This window comes from Notechis scutatus, chromosome 5 (assembly GCF_049901735.1).
Source record: "Notechis scutatus isolate UNSWTSFEM ecotype Mainland chromosome 5, rNotScu1.2, whole genome shotgun sequence".
NCBI classification, from domain to species: domain Eukaryota; kingdom Metazoa; phylum Chordata; class Lepidosauria; order Squamata; family Elapidae; genus Notechis; species Notechis scutatus.
In genome coordinates, this window is record NC_142013.1 from 115,997,698 (window position 1) to 116,022,426 (window position 24,729).

Here is a 24,729-nt window from a genome sequence, read left to right on the forward strand (position 1 = left end):
TATTCCGGGATGGCGCCGTTCGGGCTCTTTCGTGTCGCTCTGTCCGCTCGTATCCACGAGGAGGGTGGGTCACGTGACCCACTGGGATAAAAATCTAATCAACTAATAAACTCTAATGTTCCTCCACCTTGACAACTTTAAGACGGGCGGACTTCAACTCCCAGCATCCCCGGGCCTTCAAGGACCGCCCCGTCCCAGCCAATGGCCCACCCGCAGACCGGAAGACGGCGGCCTTCGCGCAGGCGCCCTGGCCGTTCCCTGGCCTGAGCGCCGGTCCCGCCGGAAGTAGAGGAGCCGAGGAGCGCATGCGCAGAGGCCTGCCGGGGGCTGCGGCAGGTTGAAAGCAGCCCCGGAGTAGCGGAGGGGGGCTGCCGGCGGCCTCGCCTCCTCCTCCTCCTCCTCCTCCTCCTCCTCCTCCCGAGCGGAGCGTCGTGGCCTCGGGGTGCACCGGGCCCGTGGAATCCCGGGGCTCCTCCGCCTCTCAGTAGGTGCCGCCTTCTCGGCCGCCTCGATCTTCGGCTCGCCTGCCGCTTCGGGGCCCGAGTGGCGGCCGCCCCAGCAGAGCTGCCCTCGCCCGGCAGCCGCTGCCTGGCCCTGCGGCCGAGAGAGGGAGGAGGAGGAGGAGGAGGAGGGCAGGTGGCTCTAGGAAGCGAGCCCGGCTGCACCTGGGGCCCTGGAGTTGGACAGAGGGCTGGAAAGTGGCCGGTGGGCGCCTCCCCCGTTCAGGCCAGCCCACCTGGCAGGGCTGTTGTGCGGGGGGGGGAGCGGCGGCCTCTCCTTGAGCCCCCCAGAATCTCTCCATGGTCCCAGTCCGTTTACCTGTCAGGTGGGCAGCCTGCCCTCCGGACTGCCTGGGAAGGACGCTTCTCCCACAGGGGGACCCTTTTCTTAAGGGCTGATTTTTAATAACGACTTTTCATATAGAGATACATATAAATAAACCAATGTGCAAGGACGGCCACAGACTCTGGGCAACCTAGAGTTGAACTAAGTCAAGGTGGGATAAAAGCCTCCTCCTCCTCCTCCTCGAGGGAGGGAGGGAGGGAGCAGGAGGGAAGAAACCCAGGAGGCTCCCGGTGCCATCCGGCCGCCAAGGGACCTGGGTGGACTCGCCCAGGCGGAGGCTCTCCTGCAGGGGGGGGGGCTGGTTTTGCAGCCCAGGTGTTGGGAAGGAGGGTTGCCGGAGGACCAAGGGCCTCTTCCGTCTAACTGTTGGGGTGGCAAAGGGGGGGGGGGGCAAGGGTGCCTCTCATTGTATCCTGGAGAGGTTCCTAAATAAACACTCACTTTGAAGGGTGACAGAAGAGGGAACAGCCTTTCCTAAGAGGAACCTTGTGGCTGATGATCCTTTCTGTGCATCTCTTCTTTGCAGGCGAAATGCAGAAATCACAGATACGGAGAGCTTGTTTCCCACATCAAAACTTCAGTCATTTGTGTACATTACGCTTATAATTCAGTTGGTAACAACATAAGCAGATTCTCATGCCAGGCCGAGCGCCTGAGGTTCATCTATTTCTTGAGCCAACTAGAGCATGAATAGGCAGCCTCATTTGCTCCCTAGAAAGTAATGTTTCTGGAGTTAATTGTGTATCGTGATATATTCTTAATTATTTAAAAATTAAACTAAATTGATGAGTTTTGTCCTTTACGTAAAATTTCCCATAATCCTTAGATGTGCAAATAATTTCACGCATCTTAATAAGCAAAATATTTAGTTATCGTAGCAGTTCTGAGAGCGGATGGTAGTGTGTTGGTCTTTAAGGTTGCAGAACAATCGAATATACCAAGACTGTAAACCTTCCCAATATGATGCTGTAGAGGCTGTTGAATATAATTGGAGACTAGATGAGATTTTGAAGTGTATTATCTTTACTGATTTTTGGCTTCATGGTTCCATGAAAATTCAAAATTAGAGCTGCTTGAAATGCAAAATCTTGAAATTCAGTGTCTGAAACGGCCTTTTCCTTTTGTGTTTGAACAGAAGATGCCTGCCCAGAAACTCCAGCCGGAAGGAAGGCTTCAAGCCCAGGAAATGGACGGCAGCGGCAGTAGCAATGCAAGTAGTAGAGGAGCAGATGAAACGAATAAGCCAGGGGACGACGGGATGCCCCGTGAATGTCGTATGGGGGACCACAGGGAGAGGCGGGCCTTGGGGAACAAAGCACCACCGGCGGAGGCTTCTTTGGGGACCCTCCGAAAGGGACCCACGGTGCTAATTGACCGGCAGCAGATTCGGTCCGTGGCCCCCCAGGACCAAGCGCTTGAGCTCAGAGGCCTGCTGGGAGTCGAGGTCTACGACCAGGAGGTCTTGGAGCACGGAGTCCTTCAGCAGATAGACAAGGCGATCGGTGAAGCCGCTGAAGGGCGTCCAGTCCATGATGCTGCTGAAACGGGCAGCCAAGCTGAATGGGAAGACGTGGGGTAAGTGAAAGGAGGTTTTTACGGTCTGCCTGGGGGGACACTTTTGGACCTTTTCTGGACCCTTTTGAAAGGTCAGAATGGGACAGTGGGCTTGAAATAAAGCGGTTACGTCGGAGAGCAAAGTCTCTGCATCATCACTTGATAATTTCCTTTGAAGCTTTGCAAAAGGGGCCCGTGGTGCTTTTTGGCCTGTGGTGATTCCTGGCGTCATTTCAGCCATGGAGTGAAAAGCCTTTTCCACCCCACAGAAAATAATGGCTTCAAGCCATCAAATGTCCCCTCCCTGACAAGCGAATACTAAGAACACAAGAAGTCCGGTTAGTTCACTTAACATTGTGAAAATATTAAGGTGAAACTGCTGATTTGGATAAGTTGCGTTGAATTCAGGATGATAATAAATACTTTGTGAACTGAAGTTTACAGTTCACCCTCCGGTCTTGCAGCTAGAGCTCTTATTATCAACATTGTAAAGCAGACTGCGGCTCCTCAGAAATAAAGGGGTGTTTGTAGTTCCTATTAATATAGTTATGATCCCCTTTTTTAATCCAATTATTTTAATGTAATTGAATTTTATTTTCAGACCATGTACATCCTCTCCAAAACCACTTGCTGCAAACCATCTGGAGCAAATTAGGCCTCAGACTGATGCTAACGAGTATATCGATAGAAAACTGGATTCTGCAAAAGAACAAAACTGCAACAAAGTAAGGGACGGTTACTACTTGTGTGTGACATTTGTTTTAATTGTTTCTGCTGTTTGGAATCATCCGTGTTTAATACTTGTTAAAATTCATTTGAAATTTTGATTTTGTATACATAGTGTTGCTTACTGGTAAATAATAGTTGGTTGCAGATTGTTACTACCTCTGAAATCCTCACAAAACCAGCTATTACTAAATCCTTACAACATGCCCTAATGAAAAGAAATGATAAAACCTTGTTCAGCTCATTCTTATTTTTCTCCATGGGGAAGTGATTTTTCCAAATGTTTCTTGTCCTAATTCTTCAGCCATTGTTCATGAAGTCCTTCACAAGTCATAGCACTGTAAAGTCAACCGTTGTGTCTTCATGAGATATGTAGGAATACTTAGCCAGCCTGTAGGTTAAAAAAATGGAACCCTCAGTCAAATATATCAAGCCAGATGCCGGTTCATGCTCAGAAGCTCCTAAAAGGGGTGAAAAAATTCAACATAGACAGAAATTTTAAAAAAGCAGCAATAGACAGCCTGGTGAGAAATTCTAAAGAACGGGTTTTATGTCTGTTAACTAAGGGGAGGTGAAGAGATAGTGAAACTGCTTATACTTTTCACAGTGAAGGTGGCAGTCACCTCCTTAGGTTTTCTTTCTTTCTTTCTTGACATTTTAATATATTTATTTTTCTTTTTAGCTTGTGTTACCGTGTTTCCCCGAAAATAAGACTTAACTGGAAAATAAGCCCTAATACGTCTTTTGGAGCAAAGATTAATATAAGACCAGGTCTTATTTTTGGAGAAACACAAGTAAGTTTTTTATTATTATAGTTAAAGCTTTTAATAAAAATATTATTTTAAAAAAAATCCTAAAGAGAGGGTGGCCGAGGAAGGATTTCTTGTGGCCTTAAAGTAAAAGTAGGAGTGACTTTCAGCTTCTAACATAGAATCCTTCTGATATCAAAATGTAAATATTCAGGTTTTATCTAATATGGTTTTGCATTGAACATTATATATATACATATGCATATATATGCGTATATATATGTGTGTGTGTGTGTGTGTATAAAGTTTTCACGGGTATTTATATGTATGGTATTCAGCTTTGTTCGGGTATTTTCCCACGTCATTATAGTTGTGCTTTTAAAGTTGTAGCAACGTTTCAGCAGAATCTCATCTGCCATCATCAGGCTTCTGTATAGTGTTCATGGCCAAAGCACTAATTGCCAGAACCAAACTCCTGGCAGACAAGACACACATAAAGACTGAACTATGCACCCTGACTAAAGTACTGACAGCCAACGGCTTCCACAAAAGCAAAATCATGGCTTGATCCACAAAAACACACTGAGACATAATGGAGACCTAGAAGATGAACAGACCTATGGAACAGCTGTCCTGCCCTACATAAGAGATACTACAGACAAAATCAGTAAGATACTACACGGGCATCACATCAAGACTGCCTTCAAAACAGACAGAAAAAATAGCAGCCATCCTAAGAAACACCAAAGATAAAATTGACCTGGAAAACCAAGGCATATATGAAGTCCCCTGTGCATCATGCCCTGCCACATACATTGGACAGACCAATAGAAGAATAAGTACCCGCCTAGATGAACACAAAAATGCAGTCAAAAAGCTGGAACACACTTCCTCACTAGTCCAACACATGAAAGCCACAGGTCATAGCATCGACTTCAATGGCACCAAAACCCTAGCCACTATAGAAAACCCCAGCCACAGAATTATCAAAGAAGCCATAGAGATTGAAAAAAGACCTGAAAGCATGAATAGAAGAGATGATTCCACCAGACTGTCAATTATTTGGAAGCCTGCACTCTCAAGCAAAAAAATCTCCACACCACAAGCCAGGCAAACACCTGGGCACAAACAGACTCCCCCTGATACCTCCAGCTCAAACACACCCCAACCAGGCACCCAGATAAAACCTAGCTTCCTAATAAATGATAGCCATCCATTTACTCGGAGCCAAGCCGCACTAAAAGCCTCCAATGCAGGAAACACAATGTTGCCAGCCAATCAAGACAAAAAAAGCCACAAAACAGACAGAAGATATTAGAAACACCAATCAAGCAGAACACAGCAAATTCCAAGACCAATAAACACAGACCAAGACTCCCAACCAATCAGGATGAAGAAAAAAAAACATTCTGGCACAGCAATAGGCTAGCCCCAAATTTAAAACTGAAACGGCTGTGAAAATCTGACTCACAGACGAACACAATACAGAAGCCTGATGATGGCAGATGAGATTCTGCCGAAATGTTGCTACAACTTTAAAAGCACAACTATAATGTCGTGGGAAAATACCCGAACAAAGCTGAATACCATACATGTAAGTACCCGCGAAAACTTAAGAAAACACACACACACACACACATGCATGCATGCATACATACATACATACATACATACATATATACATATGTGTTTTCTGAGGTTCTCGCGGGTATTTGTATGTGGATCTTTGGTTATTCGGGTTTGGTTATACTTCCAATCTTACGCGGGAGAAAACCCGAATAACCAAAGATCCATTTCACAGCCATTTGAAAACGTTGCCTGTAGCAGTGAATGAGGAACTCAATGTATTGAGTGAAGAACCTTGGAGAGTCTTGCCTTAGACCTGCATGTTGGGTCAGGAAGACAGAAAGGGTAGCTTTTCCCGTAATGTGACTGGATGTTTTCCATCGCTCAGGTACAAAACCTCGGCAGACTCGCCGTGCATAGAAAGAGACTTTCCCCCACTCAGCTCTTACTAACTTGTTTTTATCATTTCAGGAGCAAGAGTTTAAAAAAATGAAAACGAAACAAAAGCACCTTCAAAATGCAGGTAAAGACGAAGATCCTGATGACGGGACGGTCCCTGCTGCCGTTGGAGGAGACAAAGCGAAGGAGTCCAGGGATGAGTTTGGAGGCCATTTTGGTATATGTTTGCTTCAAATGAAATTTTGGTACTTGAGTGCAAATGAAGCATGCTAATGTATTTCAGCGGATGGTTCTTTAGAGAGATTTGGCACTGTTTTAATTTTGCACACCTGCAAAATGGGATCTGTGAGTACCCGTGTGGGAATTTTTTCACAAATGAAAGTAAATCTTGGGATGGCTCCGAAGGGACGCCCTTCCCCTCGAGATCAGAACATTGGTCTTAATAAATTGCAAGTGTTAATCAAATGAACGGAGCTACAGAAAATGTTTAAGTTGACAAAGAGCATGATTGAAATATATTTTTCATTGCAATATTATCTGTCAGCAGTTAAAATTATGCGGAGTAGAATAACGTCGTTTTAATGGAGGGAGCTATCTTTTGAGTATTGGTGGTTGTATATGTATATTGAAACACTAAACACCCACTGGAGACTTCCAGAGAAAATATGACTTTGCCTTTTAACAGTTAAAATAAAGCGGAAGGCTTGAACAGCAGGAGGTTCGTTGGGGTGAACCATTTGTCTGAAAAACTTGGAATCCTTCAGTCGCAGGGGTCCAGTTTGGAGTCCCCTTGAGAAGGGATTCGGGAGAGGAGGAAGGGGAAGTTTCTCTGGGGGGCTCCTTGCTCTTTTGAAACTTGTCTTCTCGGTGGAGCCTTTTTTAGTCATTTCGCTGGAGTTTGCCTTTCTGTAGCTCACACCCATCATTTCACAACCTGTTTCCTGGGACGGTAGAGAATAGTGCTTGGTCTGCTTCTAACAGCTTTCCCAACATGGACATATTACACGCATGGCTCTTACGCGCACTTGTTGTTGTTGTTGTTAGGAAAAGGACATTCTGCGTAGGCCTTTCCAATGTGCTGAAGAGCATGGGTGTCTCTCTCTCTCTCTCTCTCTCTCTCTCTCAGCTCCTGGTCCTTCATCCCTCGGAAGAATGTTCATGTCAGTGCAGGAAGAGACCGAATGGGAGAAGCTCCTGCGAACTGGCCAGATGACTCCCTTTGGGACGAAAATGCTTCTGAAAGAAGAGAGGAAGCCCCGTCGGATCATGCTGAACGAAACGTCGGGTTTTGAAAAGCTTTTGGCAGATCAGGCGATGCTCCTGTTCGAGAGGAAGAGAACGCCGTTTCGTAGGGGGGGCCGGCAGAAAGCGCCCTCCCAGGGCAGCCGGGCCCAATCCCCGGCCTCCCTCACCAAAGGGGGCAAGAGGGGCAAAGGCCTCCGCCTGCAGGCCAAAGCCAAGCTCCCCCAGGATGGGGAGTCAGAGAAGGGGGGGCAGCAGGAGGACAGGGAGGCCCCTGGATGCGAGGAGGAGGAGGAGTTTTTTCAAGAGGGTCGGGAGGGGAATCGTCCTGTGTCCTGGGAAGCCCCACTGAAGCCAGAAGATCAAGAGGACTCGGATGAGGATTTCTTCCCAAGCCCTTCTGAAGAAGAAGAAGATGACGAAGAAGAAGAAGAAGTGGACGTTACCAGGAAGCGGAGCACAAAGAGATACAAGGATGACGGCAATGAAGATTACTATAAGCAAAGGTTAAGGTCAGTGTGAAGCACATACCTGTACATTGGAAGGTCCAGATTATGGGGTTAAACCAGGTGAAATTGCAGGTAGCCCTTGTCTAGCAACCACAGTTGGGTCCGGCAATATAGTGGCTAAGTGGAAAATCATGAGAATGCAACTGTGCTTTTATTTTTGGTTCAGCTTTCCTTTTTCCCCATTCCCCTGTCCTGCGGAATCCTCTTCCCAGCCCTGGGATAATTGGCATAATAAGGGAATTAATGGTTTGCATTTACATTCACCGGAAAGGAAGGAACTACGGTGGGGAATACGGATTGAAGGAATGCCCTAGGACCTGGCGGCCCCCTGCGCGGAATGAGCTGGGTAAACAGCCGCGGCTGGCCCCTTCCTTTCGATAGGTATTCTCCATTCCTTCAGTGGGGGGTGGAAACCAGTGCGCGGGGGGGGGGGGGCCAAAGAGGTTGTGTGCCTGTTTACTCTCTTGTAATCCTTTCCTCTCCAATCTCTGATCTGAAATAGATTAGACCAGATATTTTTAGTGGCTGCTTCTGTCTCAAAAGTGTCATTAGTTCAACATTTGTAGTAAATGAAAAGGCAGAATTGTTACCTTGCAGATACAGATTTGATATTATTAAAGAACTGCTTGTCTTGGGTAGACAAAGCCTGCCATTTTTATGTGCCTTTCCCTTCTTGCCTTTACTTGCTCAGAAACTCCAAATTTCTTTGAATACTTGGATTATTTCAGTTGTGTAACTCCAGTTATTAGAAGGTTATTGGGGAATTTAAGTCCAGCTTGATAGATAATTGAGAAAGTATGCTCTAGAACAGGGGCGTCAAGCTCAAGGCCCTCAGGCCGGATCCAGCACATGGGGCCGGCCTGGAAATATCGAGGGACCGACCTGCGGTGCCTCTGGCGGCCCAAACGGTCTGCGGGCAGCCCCTCCTCCCCCGTCTCCTTTTTCCCACCCTCCGTGGCCTCCTGCATCGCTCTGCTGGCCCGAAAAACAGCTTAAGAAAACAGAAGTCTTTGAGAGATATTGCAAAGAATTAATGCATATGTTAAATGTAAAATATTTGTTATTTTCTTAAAAGTTAGCTTTTTTCATTAAGCTAGCTCAATATTAAATCATTTTAATTCAGTGTTTTCATCAAGAGTAATTTATTTTGATTGAAAGTTTTAATGTGATCCACATTTTAAATCCATTCCAGCAAGTTTTTTTTAAAAATCACCTTAAGACTGTGGCAATTCATCCTTTGTAAAGTTATATGTTTCCTGCAGTTGCCGAAGTTACCATAAAAGCCTAAATGAAGGTTAGAGACATGGCTAACTCTGATTGGCGGGGAAACGTTCCACCTGAAGTTGCCCAGGCACGTCTGTCGGCTGTTGAGGCTGTCAGGCGGCATCTGTGCACGCTGACGTTGCCGTACTCCCCCTCCCTCCCCAGGTGAGCTCCGTTAAGGGAAGCGCTCCTGGGAGATCAAAACCGGAGTGAAATTGCCAGCCAGACCTCATTTGCATTTCATTCCTTGAGGTTGATAGTTGATGGAAACAGGGTGGGCCTGCTTCCCGCGCCTGATACTCCAGGCTGCTCCTCCTGGGCTGCTGCCGGGTTGAGTGCTTGGCTGTGTGGGGAATCCCACTTCCTTCAAAAAAAGGAAAGGGAGGGAGGAAGAAAATGAATTTTCCTTCCCACAGAGAAGCCTTCAGGATTGTACTGGGGAGACGGTTCTTCATCATGATTAAAATATTACGATGTTGAAGCCTGACAGCCAGCTGGGGGTCTCCTCTGAACATCTGAAGCACCAGGCCAATTAAAAAAGGGGGATTCCAGGGAGAGACGGGTGGGAGGCGAGCCAGGAGGAGGAGGAGGAGGAGGAGGACTCCCCACAGGGGCCATTTGTCTGCAGCCGTGGCCAGGAGGTGAGGGGGCACGCGAGAGGACCAGATAGAGGGGGTCAGGGGCCCTTGGTTCTGTGGCTATTACGCATAAGGGCAGCTTCTGGCGTTGGCGGTAGGTCTGTTGTGGGCACTGCCTGCTTTATGATTTGCAAAATATCGAGTATAGAACCCTAGGACTGGAAGGGACCTCGGAGGTCCTCTAGCCCAACCTCCTGCCCAAGGCAGGGGACCTTACTCCGTCCTGGACAAAGAAACTCCCTTTGCCGTGTTGCCATGGTCAAGAGAGCCACGGAGGGGTTGGATGGACATAAGTTGGCTGTTTGGCTAAGCAGCCTTCCATTTTTGGAAGACGGTAGATGATGCCCAAAGCCTGTCCTGGTGGGAAGTAAAGCATCTTTTTTTAGTAGTAGGAAATTTGTATATTTAATAGGTACCCCAGTATCCCAGCCTCTACCCATAAAATACTATCATCTTTTTCAAATGCATCTCCTTTTGAAAGTTCTTTTGAACCTCTTTTAAAACAAACTCAGTGTTTCAAGAGGCATTTAAATGTTGCGTTTTAAGGACTGGGTAATCCAAAATACCAACAACTTCGTAAAACTCAGGACCGTACACTCTGAGTAGGAATCCAGATACAGCTTTCATTCCTAATTTTCAGTCAGTTTTTCTTTATTTGTTAAGGCGTGTAATTTTGATAGCATCATCCCAGCTGCCAAGGAAGCAGCAATTAGACCGACTTAGCACAAGTCGTAAACAGATCTGAAGAATAAATCGTTCTCTCGGTTTCCAAAATGATAACGATCATTAAGGGATTCTTGTCTTTTTGAAATAAAGAAGTATTGTCTTCTAGAAACATAAACTATATAAACCCAGCTTGATTCCTGGGTATATTTTGAAACATCAGCTGGTTCATCTTTCTCTTGTTCTCACAGTACATCAAAATATCATTTTGCTTAATGCTATCCTTTTATAGCAATTTGACTAAATAATATGCTTTTTCTTGTTTGTTACAAGGTGTCTAATCACATGAAAATAGACAGCTGTGGAAGTTAGACACTGGAGGTGATTATTGAAAGAATTACAAAGGAAGGAAGGAATCAGCTTCAGTAATGATTAATTACTTTTAATTGTGGTTTTGGAATTTTAAATTCCTGGCATATACATGATTGATTTATCGTGTATGGTTTTGGAACTTAATGTAGTTTAACTTAAATTGTGTACTTACACAATTGTATAGTGCTCAGTCAGTTGATTGCAGTGGCCGATGAGGCCAATAAATAAGTTTAAAACAGCCATTTTGAGTCCAAAGAAATCATCCATTATACTGATTGTGCTGTTCCATCTAGGAGCGTCCCAAGCTTAAACATGGAGCTGTTTCAACTTCTGGTTAGGTTTGGGAGAATTATTGAAACTAAAATGACATTTTGAGTTTAAAACCTTTTGTACACAATTATGAAGTATTTTACCGTTAAAAAAACCTATTGATTGAGGAGTATTCAACTTTGCCTGAATTAAATGCAGCAATTGTCGTATTATTTTCCACAAGAAAGGGTTGATTATTATTGAACAAAGCACTGTTTTTATAAGGTAAAAATTAGAAATAATAATAGAAATGTTAAATCCTATAAACAAGAACATGAAGTCAAAAATGATGCTTCTTTAACCAGAATTGAGACCCTGGTATGATACCCGGGGCGCGACACAAAAATAACCAAGACACAAAAATAGAAGAAAGTCCCTTTAATGCCTCCAACTTGGCCCCAATGTCCAATTATCCTCGGCAGGATATCAAACTCTTAAAGAAAACAGTTTACGGAGGGAGTAAATGCTGTCCACACCCAAAGCAAAGTTAATTCGAAATAAAAAACCCAACACACCACACTGAAGGAATTACCGGCAGGCAAGGATGATCAATTGCAGACTTCTACCAGATAACAGCAGCAACCACAGTTGGGAGGAAGCCAAACCCCAGATAAGCTCAGACAAGAATGCATGCTTTGCTTCCAGCACCTTTGCCATGCACAGTTTGTCCTTTTGACCAGTCCTCCCAGCTGCAGCCCATGAAGGGGATCAGGGCCCCTTCCTCCCCCGTAGACCACGCCACTCACGTCTCTGCCTTATCCGCTCCTCCCTGCGTGCCCTAGGATGAAGAGGGGATGGGCCTGGGTCTTCCTCTGAATGCCCAGCCGGCCTGTGCCCTTCCCCAGTTTCCTCCACGACCACCAGAGCCAAACTCCCACTCCCTGTCAGCCGTTCCATCTCTCCCTGGAGGGGGATGGCACTGGGGCTTCAAACTTCTAAGATGTTACAAAGTGTGGAGTCCATAGTAAAAATAAAGGAATATATTAATTACCACCTAACTGACCTAACCATTTTATTTATTTATTTACACAGAGAAACAGTTTTTAAGCCAGTGGCTCAGGGGAGTCCTCCCCCCCCCCCAAAAAAAATGCCCCTCCCCCCTGTTTTTGCTCTTGTTTTGACCATCGAGAACATGCCAGGATCTGAAATAAGTTCTGATGCTGCTTCTTAAACCCCTTGGAAAGCCCCCAGCCCCGCCAGGGAGCCGAAAGGATCCGGTTTCAGCCTCTGCGGTGGGGACAAAGACGTGTGCAGAGAGCAAAACGGCACCCGGGGCGGGGCGGGCGGGGGGGCTGATGGCCGCAGTTGCGTCCCCGGTTAGTGTTGTGCTCATGGAGAAGGGGTTCAGCTCTTCTAAGTTAGGGAGGCTCAGGGAACACAGGGGTGCAAAACACCCAAATGTCATAACGTGAATTACTTTGTTTATGTGTTCATGCGCTACAACTCTGGGTGGCTCACAAAACCATGATAAAACCAAGCATCCCACAGCAAATCCCAGCCGTGTCCCCTGAAGCCCCAGCCGTAATGGCAAGCGGGGTCCCTGCGCTCCCAGGCCCCCTTCTCCCGGGGCTTGAGGGAGGGGCCCTGTTTTGAGAGGGGGGGGCATTGGCTTCCTTTCCTGCCATTTCCTTCCTTCGGGCCTTGGCCTCCCTGGGCGGTTCCTGGCTGGCTCCTCGGGGCTTCTTCCCTCAGAAAGACGGTCGCCTTCTCTGCAAGTACAGAGCTACGCTCGGGGCACGCGCAGGGAGGGGTGGGCATTGCCATCATGGCCTTTAAAAGGCGACAAACTTGTATTTTTTTTAAAAAAAACCCGTAGGTTACATTTTCAGTCATTAAAAAAAAGGACTGAGGATTTCAAAGCAGAAGGCAGCCCCCCTGTTGCTCTTTGTCTTCCTTCTCACTTTTCTGCTTCTGTCTGGGGAGAGATTGCTGGGCGGTTTCTCTCTCCTGCTGAAGAGCCAGTTCAGATGTAGAGCAGTGGGGGCTGAGTCCCTTACGCACCGGAGGGCACCACCCTCTATCCTCATCCTCTGGAGAGTGCAAAACTTGGTGTTTTTTTTTTAATTAGAATGAATCAAGCCATAAAATTAATCTGCTCTTTCACGAACTATCTAGTTTCCACATAGCAAAATAATTTGAATTTTTGTGAGAAACCATTTCTTGTTCCTCATATAAGTTCAAAACCCTCATACGCAGAGTACTTTTGTATTAGGAAACCATTCCGTTAATTCCGTTAATTCTCCCGGACGGCTCGCTTGGGGTATAATAGTGAAGGTGCTGGACCAGGAGGGGGGCAGCAGGAGTTTTAGTCCTGCTTTTGGGCACGGAAGCCAGCTAGGGCCAGTCACTTCCCTCGGCCCTAGGGAGAAGGCAATGGCCTGCCGCCATTCAACTGCATGGATTTGTCGCGTAGCTGCAAGGCTGAGTCAAGGCTGAGTCAAGGCGCACAGAGGGCGTGGACCCCCCCCAGGACCCCCTTCTCTGGCTCCCCTGCCTAGGAGCTCCGGCCAGAATTTCCACAAGGATCCCTGCACGGTTCCCTTGAATGACCAGCCTGTGAGGTCGGGTCGAAGGAGTCACAGGATGCCTCGGGTATTGAGTTGGGATGAATTGGGGGGAGGGATGGAAGCGTTGTGGCCCCGATCTTAGGGTCTGGATGAGGATGGGGCAGGCTGCACCTGTGCATACAAACCCCCCTGCCCTTCGCCTCGCCTGGCTGAACGTGGAGGGAGGCAGAATCGTTAGCTCCAGTTCCCTTTCCTTCAAGGAAGAGAAGTCCTGGGAGGGAATGGATTCCCCTTTACTGGGCCTTGGGGTTAACCTCTAGGATGCTTAGGGTGGGCCTGGATATCGTAAACGTCGATTTGTTTGGCCTAAATTTTTGTCCCATTTCCAGAATGACCTGGCTGTGCTCTGAGGAGGACGAGATGAGGCACGTAAAATATGCTTTTCACGTTTACTCTTTGTTCCCCGTGAGCTGCCTGAAGTATCGGGTTTTCTAACTTCAGTGATGTTGTGCTGATTCTTACCTTAATTTCAGGAGGTGGCACAGGCAGCAACTAACAGGCCAAAGGGGGTGTCGGAGCACGGCTGAAGAGTCTGACGAAAGCGATGCGGAATTTTTCGAGGGTTTTAAAGTTCCAGGTTCCCTCTTCAAGAAACTGTACAAGTAGGTATATGAAAAGATATACTAGCTCTCCTTCTTAAAAAGTTTTATTTTAAAAACCCCTCCCTCCCTCCCTCCCTTCCTTCCTTCCTTCCTCCCTTCCTCCCTTCCTTCCTTCCTTCCTTCCTTCCTTCCTTCCTTCCTTCCTTTGTGCAAGAATAGTTTTGGGAAAATGTTGAAAAGTGTATTGGGGAGTGAGAAAAAGTTACAGGAAGTCACAAGCAGACCACGTTAGCCATACATTTTGGAGTCCCTGGCCGGAGGGAGCGGCTGCAAATCCCTCCGCCTCTCCCTCCTCCGCCTCTTCCGAGGACGGTGTCCTTCCGACCTCTCTTGACCGCCCCAGTCAGCCCTGAGGTGCAGTCATAGCAGTTGCCCTCTAGGGTGGTCAGATGAGGCTTTCGAAGGCCTCCTCCTTGTTCCCACCAATTGTTCCTGACCGGGGGGGGGCAGGGTGGGTGAACCTCCCTCTTTCTCCTAGCTGCCTGCCTCATCACTGCTTCTGTATGGTGTCCCCCCGGTCCTCGCTTGGAGGTGGCTGCTTCCCCTGGCCCGCGAAGGCCTCCCTTTCCAGGTGGTCATTGTGAGAAACGTTACCTGACACACTGTGCTTGGCTCCCATCTTTCTCCCCTCCCCCCAGGGGGGGGCATGTGCTCTCGGTGTAGAGCCCGAGGGCCGAGACTGGCAGCACCACAGCCCCTTTTAACAGGAGAGCCACAAGGGGAGACCGTCTCTTGGATAAACACAAAAGTAGTGCTCCGTTTTCAAGCTGCAGTTGATTAATTGATAGCTTCGGTCATGGATTTGGAATTATTTATTTGCTTTAATCTGGAGAAGTGCCTCTAGTTGGTGAATTTTCCCTCATAATTTATTTACCAGGTAGGGGCCTCCTGCTTCTGCCTATTTTAATTCAGCTTAGTTGGCTTGGAACTTGTGTCAACACTCGTTTCAGTGCTCTTCTCACCCCCCAAGGAGACCCTCCAAGGAGAGGTTTCTGTGGTTTCATATAGTTTGGTAAACCCTGATTTCCTAACCATGATTGCTGAATAATCTACACTTGTCTGGAATTACACAGCATGTTACTCCCTAAACCATGGTTTCTGTGCTGCAGGGCCTGGATGAAACCTTAGCTAAGGCCAAATAAACCACAGGATGACTTCGCAAAATGTGTGGATTCGATTTTATTCATAAACCATGGTTATTTGATGAGGTTATTGCACATGGTTGGACACTCTCAACTGTTTGTCAGTTTCCTGCCATTTTGAGGGAAGAACTGGGTAAAAGGGCTCTTATACAGTAAATTACTGCACCTAAAATAAGAAGATAATATTAATCCCCCCCCCCCAAAAAAAAAAAACCACCGGAGGAAAAACAGAAATACTCAGCCTGATCTATGTAACCCCTTGCCATCCCTGCCACCTGTTTGCAATCCCCTTTCTTTCGATCCATCAAAAGTACGCTGTCTGTCTGGAACCCGGCCATCATCCTGCCACGGAAGTGCAATTAATAAAACATCACCTTAATTTGAAGAAAGCCTTTGGCTCTTTAAGGTCCCTGGGAACAGGCCCTTTGGTTACTAGGAAGCCGCTGTTGCGTTTCAACCTCTCCCCGCAACTTGCTAGGCTGCTAAGAGCCCCCCGGTCCCTGCGGATCCACCCGATGAAAGATGGGGACGGTCAACGGAGCAGCCCTCGTGTTGCGCATCGTGAGGGGCCCTTCGTGGAACTCAGAGCCCTTCTGACTGCAAAGTCCACGCGGGTGGGATGGTCGGAGGAGGAGGAGGAGGCCGGGCGCGAGGCTCATGTGCTCCCTCCGCTCTCTTCAGCGGCTTCCCTCCCTCTTTGCAGGTACCAGCAGACAGGTGTCAGGTGGCTGTGGGAGCTGCACTGCCAGCAGGTAGGAGGCATCCTGGGAGACGAGATGGGCCTGGGGAAGACCATCCAGATAATTGTCTTCTTGGCAGGCCTGAGTTACAGCAAGATCAGGACTCGCGGCACAAATTACAGGCAAGTGCTCTTCCGCAGACCCTCCGTCTGTGAAACGCGATGAATATTTCATGGGGTGTATTGCCATAGAGAAGAAACGCATTCATTATTAATGACATTTCAATTACAATATTTCTTTAATTCTTACTGGGGAACATCAAAGCATTTTTTTTATGAGACAGTGGAGCTGGAGGGCAGGAAAAATTAAACATGTCACACTCTTAATGAATTCCAGGCATCGGTGCTTCGTTTTGTAGCTGAGCCTCACCAGATACGGTGGGTCAGATCTGTTTGTCAGTCTGGGCAGCGCCACAAGGTTACTTGCAGTACTGATAGTTTACCTGCTACTCTAGTTTACAGTGTTGGTGATACTGGTGCACGTAGGTAGGCGTGCTCTGGGTGAGAAGGTAGGATATATTTGATCAGGGCCAGTTTGAATGATCACACCGTAAAGTATACTGTGAAACTTCCTGGAGGACTGACAGGGTCCCCTCTGTGGAGGTGCCCGAGTGAAATTCCTGGGCAGGGAAGGAAAACCAGGGCTCCTGTTTAGCCAGAGCCTTTCAGCTTGGATGAGAGATTTTAACTTTTTATCAGCTTAACGATTTGGGTTTTCCAGTAACCGGGCCTGGAGGCAGAGATGCGAATGCAAAATCAAGGGAGTAGTAATGAAATGCCCTCCAGAGCAATTCGCTGCTGGTCAGTCCCCTCCTGCTGGTGTCGTCGTCCCCCCCCCGCCTCCCCCCACTTCCATCCCCTTGAAGGGCAGGCACACCTGGAGACGCCCACATTAATCATTCAAGGAAGGGGATTTCCCAAAGGGGGTGGGGGGGGGAGAGACTATACAGCGTGCGTTGGGCACTGCAGACCAATGCAGTGTAGATAGTTAACCCACCTAAGTTTTCTGTGGTATCCTAGTCCGGTTTCTGGCCTTGTGACAAGAGCTGAGGAATTCTGGGAGTTGAAGTCCACAGGTCCTAAGAGACGCCGTAGTTGCCCATCCCCGTGCAAAAGGCGTTCCAGTTGCCTTTGGGAAAGGCCGGGGGACGTGAGACACTGTGGACGACCGAGAAAACCCAAGAACACCAAAGCAAAGTCTGTGCGCTTCATTGATGATATTGACAATAAACGGTAAAAACCCTGAAGATCAGTCCGGAGAAGGCTGGCTGTAACTTTTTGGTCTTCACCGTTTCCAATAAAAAGTAAAAAGATAAGAGACATTGAATTTCAGCTTTGCAGGGAGGCTCTTCCACGGTATTGATGCTGCTGCAGAAAAGTCCTGCAAAGAAATTAAATTTGGAAGTCTTGCGGGAGGATAGATAATGGCTTGATAAGCAAGTTGCAGTTGTGGGCCACAAACAGGACCTGATGTGACATGGATAAGAAGGAAAAAAGAGAGAGATTATAATTACAATTTGCATAAATAGAAGCCTTGTTCCCACCCAGGAGAAGAAATAGTGACTGTTGTGTCATAGTCTTAATTACGCATTTAGTACTTTGCCAAATTGCAAGCATCCTATCTTAGCGTGGAGTTTTAAAAAATTGCAGCAAGTTTTGAGAAGAGAAATTTGGCTTCGATGTCCTTCAGCTTTCATTCATGAAAAGGATCCCGAATCCCTGGCGGCCGAGAGATCCGCCCTCCGCATGAGGCGTGACCCCCGAGGCCCCCCCCCCCGGCTGCCAGTCCCAGGCGGGCCTTGTGACGAGGATGCTGGGCCGGAGCATTGCAGCCAGTGGCGGAGCAGCACAACGCGTCAAGGGTTGAGGCCTTTTCCCTTGGCCCAGGGGGAGGAGGATCCGGGCGGGCAGGCCGGGCTCTGGGGTTTTCCCCCTGGGTGCCCTGGACCCCTGGCCTGCCCTCCCTCTGTCCGTGAGCTTGATTGGTTCTGGGCATTGAGCCGCTTGGTCCCTGGGTGCCTGTGGAGGCCCTCGGCCGTGCCGGTGACGGTTTCTCTCGGGGGGCTTTTCATTCCCCCAAGGCAGCTGGGCTGTTTCGTTCCTTGAGGACGAAGAACGAGACGTGGCGTTTTTCCTCCGATGAAGCTTCTTGGGTGGGAAGCCAAAGGTTCGCCTCTTCCTCCTCGTGGGGAAAAACGGTCCAGCTGCCTTTGGGGGAATGAAAAGCCCCTTTGAGCGGATCGACCGTTGGGTGCGTCTGGGAGAGGCCTGGTGGGAAGAGCCTGCCGGACTTCCGTCTCTCTCCCAAGACCCAACTGGGCAGCCGCGCACTACAAGAGCAAGCTGCCATTTTGCTGAGCTCAGCCGCCGCTTTGCCTGCTGGACTGCCTGGTGCCCTTCGGTGGACGGTCCTTCCCCTAAAAGATTTCGTGGACAAAAAGGACGATGAGGACGCGCCTTGCCTCTGGTAAATTGGGCGCGGGGATGGCTTCCTCCTAGTAGGCAAGTGGTGATTCCGCCCTTCCTCCTGTCTGCCCCAGGCACAGCGGGCTGGGTCCCACGGTGATCGTGTGTCCAACCACCGTCATGCACCAGTGGGTGAAGGAGTTCCACGCCTGGTGGCCCCCGTTTAGAGTGGCCGTTTTACACGAGACGGGCTCTTACGCTGACCAAAAGGTACCTGCCCTTTTTCTCTCTTTTTCCTTCTTTCTTTCTCACGACTCCGTCAACGTCAGCCTTCCAAGCTCTCCGTGCATTTAGGAAATATCCCCATACAGGAGCAGTCCTGGTTATTTCAAATGATGTGTACTGCAGGCTGCTTGTGCACATTAACCCAAAGCAGTAATTTCACAGCCTTCAGAGCTCCACAGAAAGTTTGGGCCATTGTGCAGTGCCTTCCCAGAGTTTGGAAATTTGAAATCCCCTTTGCTCGGGCCATTCCTCTTTCAGGGTCCGTGAGGGCCCCTCCCCCTCCTCCCTTGGCCTCCCCCTCCCTGCCGTCCCTGGGTGGCTAAGTCCCTCTTGGCTGCCTTTCAGGTGTCCCGTGTGAAGAGGCACCTGTGTCGGAAGTGCAAGAACAGGATATTCAACAAAACGTCTCAAGTGCCCTGTTAGAACTAAATCGGGCCAAGAGAATAATATAGGGCCCAATTGTCAAGCAGGTGGACAGAGTATTTTAATTGGGATTATCTTGTAATGTTAGATTTTTGTAGGTTCAGAGGTCCAAATTATTCTTCCATTTCTTACGCATTTTATAGCTTTAGGCAGCCCTGTTGACAATGGTCCCTGAACATCCAATGTATTAATAATAGCCAGAATTTTAACGGTAGTCCTCGCTTAACAACCGGTCACTTAGTGGCTGTTCGAAGTTATGACAGATGTTGAAGGTTTGAGGGTCCTTCCCTTTTCCTTGGGACGGCCCTGCCCCCCTTCCCTCCGGTGGGCTGAGCGGGGGGGGCGCTTATTACGGCACCAGTCGTGGAGCAGTCTGGAAGGGAGGAGTGAGCCCGGCAGGAGAGGGGAGGGCAGAGGCCGGGGTCGCCTGGGGGAGCCCCTCCGGGGAGCCCCAAGGGCCCCCTTCCCTTCCAGGACTGAGAAGGGGCGTGGTGGGTTTCACCTCAGCTGAAGGGGAGAAGTGGCCGTGATGAATGGCCTGCCCGCCTTTTCCTTCCTTGTCAGCACAACCTCTGCTTTAATAAAGTTTTGGCTTGAAGGAAATTTTAATTAATTACAGCCTGGGTAAACCCCGGAGCCAGAGTGGGCCTGGGCTGTGCTGCGCCTGCCTGCCTGCCTGCCTGCCTGCCTGCCTGCCTTGTGAGTGGCTTTGCTGGGCCATCCTGGCTGCTCCTCCCTCCCTCCCTCCCTCCTCCTCCTCCTCCGCTGACAGTGTGATTTATGGATGCTGTTTCCTGCCTCTGCTTTGATTGCCCTCTAGGAGGGTTTGGTCTCCTGAGCCTCTGCCAGAGCAGCAGCCCTCCTCCCTCCCTCCCCTCCCTCCCTCCCCTCCCTTCCGCAGAGCATCTTTTAATGACAGTGGGGCAGCCCCTCCTCCTCCTCCTCCTCCTCCTCCTCCTTCTCCTTGGAGTCAGGATAATTGCAGACATACCCTATTAATTGCAAAATCTAGGAGAGGTTACGCGCTCTACAAGCTTTTAATTTGAAAGCGCCTCAGACAGTCTCTCCTCCTTGGGTCTGAGCAGAGACGTCAGCAGCTCCTGCCGGTGGGGGGAGGAAGCCCTTCCCTGGGCCAGGGGCCGCCTCGGAGGAGGCTGGCTGGAGGAGTCCGGGGGCCCCAGAGGCTCCCCACTGCCAGTGACCTGCCTGGGAGGGCACGCTCTGCAAATCCCACCCCCACCCACCCCGGTTGCCTTCAGGGGTGATAAGAGCAGGAGGTGCAGGCAGGGCATCTAAATGGCTGGACGGCCTTTTCTTAAGGATGACGTAGTAGTGGGTGCCGTCTCTGAGAGGGTCAGGCTAGATGGTCTCCAGACCAGCCCCTGCACGTAGTGGCACCTACGTTTTCAGCCATCTTTATGTTTAGTCCAGATAGTCCTTGACTTACAGATTGAGCCCAAGCTTTCTGCTGTTAAGGGCGTTTTGTCCCAATGGACGACCGTTCTTGCCACAGTTGTTAAGTGAAGCACACGTCATAATTATGAAGCAGAACTGCCAAGCGCCTGAATTTTGATCCTGTGACCCGGCGGGGCTGTGGGGGCTGCGAAATGGGAAAACAGCCACCGGTGCCTTTTGTCAGTGCCATGGCAACCTCCAACAGTCACTAAAGGAACCAAAAGTCGAGGACTACCTGTCGGGGCAGGGCGTGTCTAGTGCCTGAAGTCCTATTTCGTCTTGTCTCTTGCAACCTCACCTGCTAAGAGAGGAACCAACGGTGGGAAAGGAGGAATTTGGCGACGCAGAAGGAGCAACAAGGCAGCTTGGATTGACCTACGGAGGTGCTGGTTGTCTTTGGACCTCCCTGCTAACACGGCCAGAAAGTTTACAAGAGACCCAGAAGGCTTAAACCGTGGGGGCTGCACTTTTCTTGAAATGGGCTCCTCCTTGTAACCTGGGTGTTTCCAGAGTTGTAGAGGCGTTTGGAAGCCCGGCGGTTTCCCCGCAGCCCTGAATCCAAACGGTCGCCTAGGGACCCATTTTCCAGTTTTGCTTTCGGTGCTCTGCAGTGGAAGCTCCCATTGAGTTCTGTGGGGCGCAGCAAGCAAGAGCGATGAGAAGAGCTCTGCGAGGACACAAAACCCGCCCCAGCCTGTGACCAAAGCAATCCTTGGGCAAAGCTAATTCCCTTCTCCCAACATTTCTGGCCCCGTTCACATAAGGGCAGCAGACACACAACATACGACAAAGGCAGCAGTCATTCGTGAAAAGCACTGTCCGTGTGTGCGTTGTGTACGTTTGTGTGTCCATAGAGGCAGAGATTTGTCTTTAACTGGCAAATAAGTGAATGCACATTTACGGCCGTCTTAAATTGGGCCTCACAAATGGATCATTTTCTGCTCCATTGGCAGCTCTGGTTTTCTTCTGTGCCTGAGAATGACTTGTAAATGGAGATTTCTGCTCTCCCAGAAGTCTTCCCTTGGTTGGCCACTCACAGGTCGCTTCTTCACCAGCCTCTGCCCCCCCCCCCACTCGATGGAGGAGTCGCACCCAGCTCAACAGCTGCAAAACGCCCCAGGCCTCACCTTGTGTGGCGTCCTCTTTCCTTCTCTTGCCGGCTTTTCCTTCTGCTTCTTTCAGGGGTGGCTTGAAAAGCAGCACGTAATTCATCACCCAGCCATAGTTGAATGTAACACGGGGGGGGAGGCTACATGGGGGGCTGCTGGGTGTCCCTCTTGAGCATCTCCCCTCCCCCAGGAAATTTCCTCATCAGATTTGCAGATGACACTGGAGGGGGGGGGAGGTGGGGGGATTGCCAACACTTTGGAAGGTAGGCCCCAGATTCAGGAGGGCCTTGAAAGGCTGGAGCATGGGCCCCCCACCCAGCCAGTGGTAGCCCAGTGGCGAGACGAGCGAGGCCCTGCACCTGGGCAGGAAAACCCCCTGTGCAGAGATAGCATAGGTGGCCCCTGGGCTCAGCAGCAGCCGCCATGAAGGGGGGTCTGGGAGTCCTGATGCCTGAGCCTTTGGCAAAGGGCCACCTTGTTAAAGAATCCCCTCTGGCGTGCCTGCATTCTACCTTTCATTTAAGAAGTCGGTTTGTGTGACCTGATTCCTTGTGTGGCCGATTCCCTGTGGTTTACGGTCCACGTAATCACGCGGTGTCATCGCCACACTGTCATCCTTATTATTCTTTAAGATCTCACTTTGTTTCTAATTTAATACAGGGCAACTGTTCAGTTTGTTTAGCTATGCAAGAAAATCATGGAGCCATTTAATAATCTTAAAATAATCTTTTTGCAGGTAAAACTGATTCGTGAAATTGTGGCCTGCAATGGAATCTTGATAACCTCCTATTCTTACATTCGCTTGTTGCAAGACAATCTTCAGAGGTACAACTGGCATTACGTGATTCTGGACGAGGGGCATAAAATTCGGAATCCCAAGGCTGCAGTTACCCTGGCTTGCAAACAGGTGGGATTCCTTAAAGAAAAAAGAAAAAAAGATGGGAAGCCTTGGATTGTTACTTGCCATCTGACAGCCGTCTTCCATTAAATACTATCCAAGCCAGGTCTGATATAATACCTGGATGTCTGTGTACATAATTCGGAGCCAAAGAACATGTAGAGTATAGATTATACGTAGCCCATATCCTTGGAGTTTTACGTGAAGTGGATGTGTTTATTTCCCTAGTGAGGTTAATGAGGGTAATGAATGAGTTCTATAATCTCTGCAACTAAAGTTTTGCAAAGGGCACTCAGCAACAACAGGATTTCCATCCTTATCTCTTCGCTACTTCTACAAAATCCTTTATGACGCTATTTCTTTGCGTTGAACAAATTTATTCCCCTGTTTAAAAAGAGGACGGTTGAGGGAGAAAAAGACTTTCCAAGCTTTTCCAAGAAATACTTTGCTTTATTCAGAGAGAATTCAGTGATAAACTCACTTTGTATCTTTTCACATATTATATTTGAATTTTAGGAAATGGTTTCATTAAATAACATAAAAAATAATGCTTTGAATTTGGAAGGTCTAAATCTCAACCCTACTAATGCATAAAGAGTTTTATTTTTTTAAATCAGCTATAAATTAAGAGAAAATTATTCTCCATGTATGAAATTGCATAGGAGGCAGTGGAATTGAGAGTATTTGAAAAATAGAATCTCAGAAAGAATAATCACGTGGAGCAATTCTGCAAAGCTGTTGTGATGATTTTAGTTCATTTTAATCCCACACAGGTCGCCCTTTTGAAGAGACCGGGTCGCATGATTCCGGCAGAGTGGTGTCTTTGGTTTCAGTGGGAGCTGACCGTTCCTTTTCTTCCCCTTGCAGTTCTCCACTCCCCACCGGATCATCTTGTCTGGGTCCCCTCTGCAAAACCACCTCAAGGAGCTGTGGTCCCTCTTTGATTTTGTGTTCCCGGGGAAGTTGGGGACCCTCCCGGTCTTCCTGGAGCAGTTCTCGGTCCCCATAACCATGGGGGGATATTCCAACGCCTCTCCGGTCCAGGTAACGACCAGGAGGGTCCCCAAGCCCTCCAACCCCCGGAAACCCCCCCCTCCCTCGGCCCTTTGCTGGCAAGAGGCACAAGAAGGCCCTGCTGATTTCGGGGTTTGTTGGTTGAAGTGTTTTGTTTACGGGAAGAAGGGAGCTCTGCTAGGCCAGGCGGAGGGAGGGGTTGGAGATGGCGGTTATGGCGTTCGTAGAAGACGGGAAGTCTCTCCCCTGGGTACCTTCCTCGCTTTTTGTGTGTGTGTTGTCCTCCCCTGTTTCTTTTATCCATATCCCCCCATCATCCCCATGCTGGAATCCAAAAGGAAAACACTTTTAGTAAAGTCACTGGCATTTCCCCCCCCCCCCTCAAAGGTGAAAACCGCGTATAAGTGTGCCTGTATTTTACGGGATACGATTAACCCCTACCTGCTGCGCAGAATGAAGGCAGATGTTCAGATGAGCCTCTCCTTGCCGGATAAAAATGAGCAGGTACCTTTAATTTTGTACAATTTCCCTGTTTACTTGTCCACATGAAAAAATGCTTTGAGCTTCCCAAGGAGAAAAGTGCCTGTGGACACACACAACCTCTCCCTTCCACTGGGTCAGGGGTCACCTTCGAAGCCACTTACGGCCTTCAGGAAATTCTGGCCTAGCAGAATAAAACATTAATAGCCCTTAAAGTTGGGAATAAAGTAAAATCAGGGCTCTTGCAGACCGGTTGACCCTTGTTCAAGTGGATAGAAATCCTGGAAATGAGTCTTTAATTGGAGGAGATCCCAGCGATAGCCACGGGGGGCCCCTCAGAGGCCTCCTCAGCTGTGCTCACAGGTGACGCCGAATTACAACCTGCAGCACCGTTTGTTGATTATATGGCATGAATTATTTTGCAAACACCTCCCAAGAAATCTGAAAATAGAGGCTTTCTTTGTTTGTTTGATTTCTATAATTGCTCACCTCAGCAGGCCCTCTGGGTATGCTTACTTCATAAAACACAAAAAACAATTTTCTGATATATTGTTTTCACTCATTTACAACCTGCTGCCAAATATCAGAGAAAATTTCGAGTGCATAATGAATGCCTATCAACGGTTACGTTACAAGAGAAGAAATCTGTTCATTTTATAACCTACTTCCAGCGAATACTTAAACTTACGGTAGTTAACTTTAAAAACGTAAGTTAAAATTGAAATCCCGGTGCCCCGAAGGCCGAGGCGTGTGGGGTGGTATTGGAGAGTGGC

General features: G+C 48.6%; 1 protein-coding gene across 1 annotated transcript in view; it reads left to right on the forward strand.

The window, feature by feature from the left end:
* Positions 1-265: 265 nt before the first annotated feature.
* The window catches only part of ERCC6 (ERCC excision repair 6, chromatin remodeling factor), a 32,985-nt gene continuing 8,521 nt past the window's right edge, over positions 266-24,729 (forward strand). The window contains 11 exon segments of the mRNA XM_026687211.2: positions 266-484; positions 1,982-2,421; positions 3,002-3,125; positions 5,913-6,057; positions 6,967-7,594; positions 13,877-14,005; positions 15,851-16,009; positions 18,427-18,562; positions 22,301-22,471; positions 23,330-23,506; positions 23,864-23,980. Coding sequence (XP_026542996.2) covers positions 1,985-2,421; positions 3,002-3,125; positions 5,913-6,057; positions 6,967-7,594; positions 13,877-14,005; positions 15,851-16,009; positions 18,427-18,562; positions 22,301-22,471; positions 23,330-23,506; positions 23,864-23,980 — 2,223 coding nt within the window. The 5' untranslated portion in view covers positions 266-484; positions 1,982-1,984.